Below are 9,165 nucleotides of genomic sequence, written 5' to 3' on the forward strand. Positions count from 1 at the left end.
AATTGTTCTGCATGGAAATGTCTGGATTTGCCACTTAGCTTGAACACTGTATGGTTGCTATTTGTTGCACTTTAAATAAGTAATCAGTGTGGTTTCTTTATTGATAGTGACTGTTAACAGAGCAACAATGAGCGTCTCCGTCAATCAACTGCCATTGTCGTTGGCTTGCTTCATATGAATAAATATTTACAGTTTTGCTCAAATAACAAATTACTAACAACTTCCGCACGAATAAATTACTCCACATTACTTAGCTCACTTCTCCTAGAAAATAATAATGAAAAAAGATTCCCAAAATCCCAACATCACCGGTAACGGTTAAGCTACAAACTTACTCAAACTAACAAATAAATTACATTTCACCATTAGGCACTCAGGGATAAACGGACAACTTTCCCCACATTAGCATGGACTTCAAACACATTCATACATCCTATATATTGCTATTAATGAGTTGATAATTTATATTTACCTGTTGACAGACAGACATGAGTACGGTGGCCGACAGGTGCAAATGCGCAGCATGAGCAACAACGAGCATCTCCATAACAACAACCGTTACAGCGCTGAATTTCCGTTGGCTTGCTGAGTCAGTGCCTTTTCGGTCCGCCCGCTGGTGGCGAACTGCTGCAACTACATGCACCCTGATGGATAATTACCATAATGAAGCTGCAGTATGTGACATTCATAATTTTTTTTCTTTTTCAATTTGTTGAAACTGTGAGACAGATAATCTGTGAAAACAATTGAGCTCCTCCGCCTTCTACCAGCGCTAATTAAAAGCAACCAATCAGATTTCTTCCTCCATTTGTTCTCTGCTACTTAGCAGCTGTTGTGAGGGCTTAGGCTAGTTAGCATGGCCACCGGTGACGGCGGATGAACGGTTTACCTTTAAGTTGTTTCTCATCTATTAGTACATTTATTAACAAGTACATCAGGATGACTGAGAGCGCTAAGACCTTCCTCCTCCCTCTCTGATTGGTTGTTTTTGGTCGGGAGCCTTTTCTTCAGATGCCAATAATATCTGAGAGGAAATAGATCTTTTCACAGATAATCTGTTTCATTCACAGATAATCTGTTTCATTCACAGTTGGGTTGTAACTAGTTACATTTACTCAATTACATTTGCTTAAATAACTCTTTTGGGAAAAAAAATTACTTTTAGGAGAATTTCTACTATGCGCTGCACTTTTTTCTTTTACTTAAGTAAAAGAAAAATTATAAAGTATCTCTACTCTTACTTGAGTAAAATCTCGGGGTTTTCTACCCATCCATCCATGATCCATCCATCCATCCATCCATCCATCCATCCATCCATCCATTCTTTACACCCTTGTCCCTTAGTGGGGTCGGGAGGGGTGCTGGTGCCTAGCTCCAGCTGTTCTGGGCAAGAGGCGGGGTCACCCTGGACAGGTCGCCAGTCTGTCACAGGGCAACACAGAGACACACGAGACAAACAACCATCCACACACTCACACCTAGGGACAATTTGAAGAGGCCAATTAACCTGACAGTCATGTTTTTGGACTGTGGGAGGAAGCCGGAGTTTTCTACCCACTGAATGAGAAACAAACTTGTTTTAACCAAAAATTCACCAGACACAGAGACACACCTGCAGCTTTTGTTAAAGTTTTATATTAAAAGAAACTGATTTTTAAACATTTTCTTTTACTTGATTTTATTTCTGTGAATTATTGTCATTTTGTCCCTTAACATACCAAAATTTCCACTTAACTTTATATTTTGTAAAGTTATTTTTAAGATATTAAATAATTGATCATTTGATAATTTACTCAGTACTTGAGTAGTTTTGGTTAAAGTTTCATAAGTTTTATATTGAAAGAAGCTGATTTCTAAACATTTTCTTTTTCTTGATTTTGTTATATTTTGTTACTTTTGTCATTTTGGTTCTTAAAATACCAAAATTCACACTTAACTTTGTATTTTGGTACTTCTGATAATGTAATTTGAAGATATTAAATAATTGATAATTTGATCAGTTACTCAGTACTTGAATAGACCTTTTACTAAATATTTTTTTTACTTTTACTTGAGTAAAACTATGTTCAAGTAAGTGCTACTCTTACTTAAGTAAAATTTTTGGGTACTCTGCTCTAGTTTCATGACATGATGACAGTTTTAACAAATATATAACATATTTTTCATTGAAGTTACAAGCTGCAGCTTTAAGACAGAACAGTCTTGATTTTAAAAAGATAAATGGGTATTATGTCCAACATCTAATCTGTCACATAATCTAATCCACCTTTCTATAGTTCTGTAAATAAAAGCAACTGATGCCACACAAGTAGTTAAAAATATATGTTTTTATTTATAAGGGTTATTTGTATCCTCTTTATTCCACATACAATATAAATACAATAGCTGGTATGTGACATCACAAAACAAATTTTATAATCTCTTTCACATGTTATTTACAATTTTTTTAAAACATTTTGTCTTAGATGTGAGCTTATCTTGGTTAGCATGAACAACAAGCATATTCACAATTGAAAGCATCATGCATTTACAGGTTAGTCATATCAACATTACAATGACGCATGAGAATAATGTAAGCAAACATATGTGTGTTTATACAGAACACTGCATGTCATTAAATGGTACAGAGTATAAAAAACAGCTAGTGAGGATGTTGGCTGGTATTCAACACTGAATGTGCAACGTAACAGGCATCCTCGGGTCCTTTGTGCTTCGCTATTTCTCCTTAAATTTGTCACAGCTGGGCAAAAACACCAAGAGAAACAACTCGGAAGAAGACTTTAAAGTTCTGTTATTATCAAGCTGCCAAGTGTATTACAATTTTCTAGACTATTTTTAAGATATGTCACATATTTATCACAGAAGCAGACAACAAGCTGATGTAACACAGGCACTTTATCATGAACAATCTGACATTTTGCAAACACACACACAAATGGATTGAATCTCCAGGTGCTCTGTAACTCTATCCCTATTTTTATGTGTTCAAGCTGAAAAGTAGGGCTAACATGCATGCTAACAGTGGTGGGTTTTGATATGGGCGGTTGCCCAGGGCTGCACCAGAAAAGGATGGCCACCCAAGAACTAGAAAATAAAATATATCTTATAAGTCAGTGGTCTCCTGAACATGTTTGCTTCTACTTGTATGCAGAAGGCCACATTACCTGCTTTCTGTTGAAAAAAATAAAATAAACCAGATAATTGTATTTTAATTGCAGAAGAAGGAGAGGCTTGGCCGGGTGTGAGCTACTCCAGCTGCTACGCCAGGGCGTCAAACTCATTTTCATTTTGGCTTGGATCATGAAAGTCCTCAAAGAGTGGGTTACGGCAGAATGAATTGATTAACCTGCCTGTTAAAAAATGTTAAAATTTCTTAAATATAACAATTTTTAGCATCTTTTCACACAATTTTGTTATATATGATTGAAAAATGATTTGATTTGACAAAATATAAATATTACTTAAGCACACAACTGTTAAAGTTCACAATTATTTCTGAGGCCGTCTAGAGTTTAGAGGGCCTCATAAACAGCTATGGTGGGCCGTATTTGGCCCGCAGGCCTTGAGTTTGACACCTGTGCTCTACACTTACAAACTGAAGTAATTTCTTTGATAGAATAATTTTATTGCCATTTAAATACCTGGATTTTCTGATGTAGTTTGTGTTTATTTGCCTGCAGCACACATAGTTGTCTTGACTTTGGGTCTGTTGTTGCAAAACCAAAAATAAAACAAAATAATCTATTTTGTTTTGTTGTAATATTATAGTAGCAGCAGTGACACCAGGAACACAGATTCACCTTTAAGATCCAAAACATGCACATTAACACACACTTCTGCTCTGGAATCATATAAAACTGATAGACACTGGAGATTTCTGCTTCACATTGGTCAGCTGTTTGGTCAGTGGTGGAACAAGGAGGGGAAGAAGGCGCCTTCGCCATCGCTTCCTAAAGAGCCGCAGGGACTGCTCTCCATGCTGCTCAGGTCCTCACAGGAATCCTCGCTGTGAGACACAAAAAAATATTAACACTTACAACCAATTCCAATATTTCTGATTTCTTTCTGAAAACATTTAAGTGTTAGAGACAGAAACTAAAACAAAACAAAACAAAGAACTTAGTCTAAACCAAAGATCTGCAATATTTACAGTACAAAGAGCCATTTTCACTGGCTGGATAATAAATAAATGACAATATACACTGGGATAAATAGATTAGATCAGTAGATAAGTCTCATAGGATGTTCTTGTTTTAAATAATAGAATAACAAAAAATTCTGTAAACTCAATTGTTTTTGTCAAATTTCTCTTTCCCATAACGATCCATTTAGATAAATGCTTCACTTTTCCAGCTTTCTGGACTGCGTAGTAATCCCCAGTTCTACATCAGATTCTGCTTTTCCTTTTAACTCTGTGTATGTACAAGGACTACAGTGCAGAAAACACATTTAGACCTGTTCATATATTCTGTAAGTAATATTTTCTTTGAACCAAACACAAAGACACAGACAGAATAACATCCTGAGCTTTCTTATCCAACGCTAAGCAGTGGATATGTGGGTGGAAGATGTACATTACTGATGTAACGTACATCAGTAATGCTAGAAATAACAACACAGAAGCTGTTTAGTCCGTGAAGGCTGAACTTGTGGATAATGTCATATTTGTGAAGATTATTTTAGGTTTTTTGTAGCCAGTAGTGTCGCTCTGCCCCCTTCCTGTTGCTGCCAGTCAACTATCAAGAAAGAAAATCTATTTGGGAATATTTCGGGTTGGGAAATGCTGTGACAGTCATGGTAGGGAAACTAAAGGAGAGGCACTCACTAATCTGGATTAAAATCACTTTGTTTTAAAAGTGCAGCTGGAAAGATATGAGCAGCATGACTAAGGCTGACTGCAGGCTGTTTCTTAGAAGATAGCTTGACTAATTAACCATATAATATCAGATTTTTAGACTTTGTAAATGGCAAAAGGTTGTACTGCCCTGCATTACACTAGGTCATAATTCCATTTTATTGAGTTTCTGAATCTAAACTGAAAAAAGTTAATAATTGTCAATAACTATATCTTAACTGTATTAATATTTTAACAGCAGTAGGAATAATTGTTGGTTCTCTGTTTAAATGTGACCTATTATGTGTCCTTAAACAGGTTAGAATAGGTAAATGAGCTACACAAAACATTTTTATTTCAATTTCTGTGCAAAATCATTCTTAGGTAATGAGATTTTATTCTGCTCAGTTCTGCCTGTATTGAGCTACATTGTTTCTTCTGTTGTTAGGTGATGGGCGGAGCTCCGCTTGGGTTGCTAGGTAACAGTGCAGTGTCCATTGAATGTGACTTGACAAACAGGAAGTTTTCCAGACACCAAAAAACATTAAGTTATAGCCAAAAATCGACTGGTTATTTTTTTCTTAATGCTTGGGGTGTTTTTAGAAGCAGTAGAAACCCAAATGAAAGTATAAACATGTGCAACATGAATTTTGTATAAAAGGTTCCCTTTAAGAAAAGTGATTATAATACACATTGTAACACCTTTTATGATTTCCATGTTTATGTTATTACTGGATGATGTGGTAAATTTACTCAGTGTTATCAAACTGTGAGAATCTCATACAGTCAAGTCTAAACTTTGAACTTCAGACTGAAATATCATAAAACCATCATATCTAATGAAATATTTTGTCAGTTTGTCAATAATATGTATTTAATTGACTTATATTAAAAGAGGATTAGAATAAAGTACCAACCTCTCGCTCTCATCCCAGCTCATCTCAGGAATAGTCGGCAGACCGGGAACGCTGAAGTGACAGGTCTGCAGACTCTGTGCCGTTCTGCGTGAAACGATCCACACAAGCTTCTTGTTGTCTGGTTTGTTGCATTCACTCGAGCGATATTCCATCATGCATTTGGTCACGAGTTCCTTCCAGTGGAGCAGCTCGCTGTCACCGATCTGCAGAAATGATAAACAGGAAGCAACTGAGAGGCTGCTGATTAAAAAAAAAAAAAAATCATGCTGTCATCAAGAAATCAAACTATTCTCTATTTTAAGGTAATTTTATTCATATAGCACATTTTCAGCAACAAAGCAATTCAAAGTGCTTATTTATTATTCTTACGGTTGCAGAAAGTGGTATGACTTTCACATGTTTTAGCAGCACAGGTCTAGCATGTAACTTTTATAAAAAATATTTTTTTACATATTTGTTGAAATTGTCACCATATGTATGTACCATATAAGACAGATAATCTGTGAAGAATTAAACTCTACCTAGAAACAACCAATCAGAGCCAGGAGGCGTGTAGTAGCACTGTCAATCACACATCTGTGTGGTGCCGCTCATGCTAGACTAGTTAGCATAGCTACCGATGACGGAGGATAAATGGTTTTCCTGTAAGGGTAAGTTGTTTTTCTGACTTTAACACGTTGAGCAGCAACTACATGAGGTTGATTGGGAGCGCTAACACACTTCTCAGGAGTGTTGCATTCCCTCAAACAGCAATAGTAGTTCAGAGCAAAGGTGGATGAGATCAATCTTTTCATAACAAACTGTAACGAAATGGTGACAGTTTTAACAAAGACATAAAAAACATATTTGTTATAAACACAGGGTTTCCACCAGTGTTTTATAAGCCTGGCGGGCCACCAGGCTTTACTTGTGCCCCCACCAGACTAAACACTGGCAAAAAGTCTTCTTAAAATGTTTGCATTTTTTTAAGGCTTTATAGTGGGTGTTCAGATATTAATCTTCCATTCTTTCAATAACACATAGTTATCAAGTGCTATTTTCAAATTTCCTGTCAACCTTAAACATCTTTTAACTCAAAAACACGACGGGCCAGTGGATGAATGACTGCCCTGGTGCCCAACCACCAGGGTTAGCAAGTTTTCTGGGTTAAACCTTGTAAACAGTACATGCTGCACCTTTAAATTCTCGACTCAAAAAGTGAAACACAAACACTTTCAGTGTGAAGAGACTAAATACCTTTAGATGCTTTTGGAATTGCTGGATGATCTTCTGCAATGTGGCTGACTGCAGGACTTCAAACTCCTGAGCGATGAGGGACAGCGCCAGGACTGATGGCTGTAAAAAAAAACAAAAAAAAAAAACATTTCAGAGATTCAAAGCAAAAACTGCTATTCTGACAAATTGCCACCTGAGAGTAATCCTTACTTTTGCTTTAGAGAAAACAAGACGGCATAAGCAGGCTTTTAGCTGCGCTTCCAGCTTCCCAATGCTTGGGATCTCCTCCCTTAAAATATAAAGGGAACCCCACTGTGATCCGCTGGTTACAGACCTCATGAAGAAGAATCTGTTTAACCGGCTCCATGGAAACTGGAGCCATCACAGAAAAAACCCCAACAACAAGCAGGAAGAGAAGAGCGTTTACCTTTCAGCAAACAGGGAGCCGACAGCGGAGTGGTAGAGGTGCAGGAAGGTCAGGGCCGTCACCACGTCGGGATCCATGCTGAGTTTCTCTGAGATGATTTTCTCCATGCGGTTGAGGTCGGACACGGTGAACCTGCTTTGGCTGATGCGGATGAGTTCATGGGTGGGTGAGACGTTGCTCTCCTCCTCGACCATTTTGGCAGCGATGTGCAGACAACACACCCCAATGCAGGGCACATGTTTGGGCTGCACCTGTCACAACGGCAGAGATGCATCCGGATCAGCATCCAATGGTCTGTGCTTCATTTATTCATGATTAACTCAAAGGGGTTAGAGATGATCAACTTTTTTCTCTTTCAGTACTAATACGACACAGAAAAACAGTTCTGAATTGACTTTAAATATTTCTTTTTTTAAACACAGACATAAATATACTGAAGTATAAATTTATTTGATAACTCTACACTAGCATACAACACTTAAATACACCAATAGCTTGGCCAGAAATGTAAAAACAACACAAATTTAGTTTGTTCAGTTATAGGAGTATAAAGGCCAATTTAAAATAAATAAGAAACTGAAACTGACAGAAACAATAGATTGACTACCTTCATCAAACATGCAAAATATAAACTGCAACAAACTTTCTTTCAAATGGTTCAGAAAGTCCAGTTAGGAATTCTAAATATTGTGTAAAATAAATAATACACCATGATGCCGCTTAGAGAAAAAATGGTATTTTGGCCATTAAATGCTTGATCAGTGCACAATATCATGTTTTCCTAACATTGTGCAGCCCTGATGTCAACAACTTCATATGATCTTTGCTTTAACATGTCGGTAGAGCACTACATGTCCAAAGGTCTTTGGAACAACTGACTCATGTCAGAGGAACAGAGAGTTCGTACCGGCTCATAGAATGAATGCAAGATTTGCATCATGAAGTTCTTTGGAAATGTACTTTAAAAAAGATAAATGTATGAAAAATCTGAAGATTTCCAACTTGCACTAAAACATAAGTGGAAAGTAGATATTAAGATTTTGAATTTAAAAACATAAGTGTTAAACTTGAAATTCTTACCTTCATGATGGTGAGAAATCTATCAAGCAAATTGACAGCTTGCACAAAGGTTTGAGTCCTGTAGCCAAAGAAACTGGTCAGGCTCCGCAGCTCTTCCACTTTGCTGTCTCTGCATTTTGCAGACACTCCGCTGTGAATCTAATAAGAAGGATTGTTATCCATTTGGAGGAAATCTGTGGTAACAGCATTTATCATGTCTTCACTAATTAAGTGTGAAAGTCCGAAAAAGTAGGTCACCTCCGGGGATGTAGACTCTATCAGGGCGAGGCCTGCTTCCCTGGGGAGAAAGTTGTACTCTTGCACAGCATGACTTCAGCTCATTCAAGAGCAGACTGTCAATGCCCTGAAGGTCTCTCATCCTGCACAAGAGCATATTTAAAAATCCAATTAACATTAAAGTCCAAAAAGACCCCTAGAGCAGGGATTCCTCAAAGGGCCGAAGAGAACAGCGTATTTAAAAGTTGTCGCCCAAACCACACCTACTGGGTGTCAGATGTCTGAACTGTAAGTTCTTAGAACAGAAAAAAAAAATGTCCTGATTGTTACGTTGTGATAAACAAAACAACAGCATTGATATATTAAAGAATGGAGAAATAATAAAATAGTTGCATGAAAGTTAATGTAGTTCAATGTCTATGAGAAAGTGGGTCAGAGAAAATCCTACAAAGGGAAACACTGTACGACAAATGCAG

At 37.1% G+C, this 9,165-nt stretch overlaps 1 protein-coding gene across 1 annotated transcript; it reads right to left on the reverse strand.

Annotated features, from left to right (window-relative positions):
* Positions 1-2,309: 2,309 nt before the first annotated feature.
* On the reverse strand, positions 2,310-8,831 carry LOC106922678 (cyclin-G2-like). Its single transcript, XM_014995300.2, is given in 8 exon segments — positions 2,310-4,006; positions 5,752-5,954; positions 6,988-7,086; positions 7,177-7,255; positions 7,394-7,644; positions 8,474-8,611; positions 8,711-8,780; positions 8,782-8,831. Coding segments are annotated over 8 exon segments (993 nt in total). The 3' UTR covers positions 2,310-3,903.
* Positions 8,832-9,165: the final 334 nt, after the last annotated feature.

This window comes from Poecilia mexicana, unplaced genomic scaffold (assembly GCF_051168715.1).
Source record: "Poecilia mexicana isolate PSO_F unplaced genomic scaffold, ASM5116871v1 scaffold_9, whole genome shotgun sequence".
Lineage (NCBI taxonomy): Eukaryota > Metazoa > Chordata > Actinopteri > Cyprinodontiformes > Poeciliidae > Poecilia > Poecilia mexicana.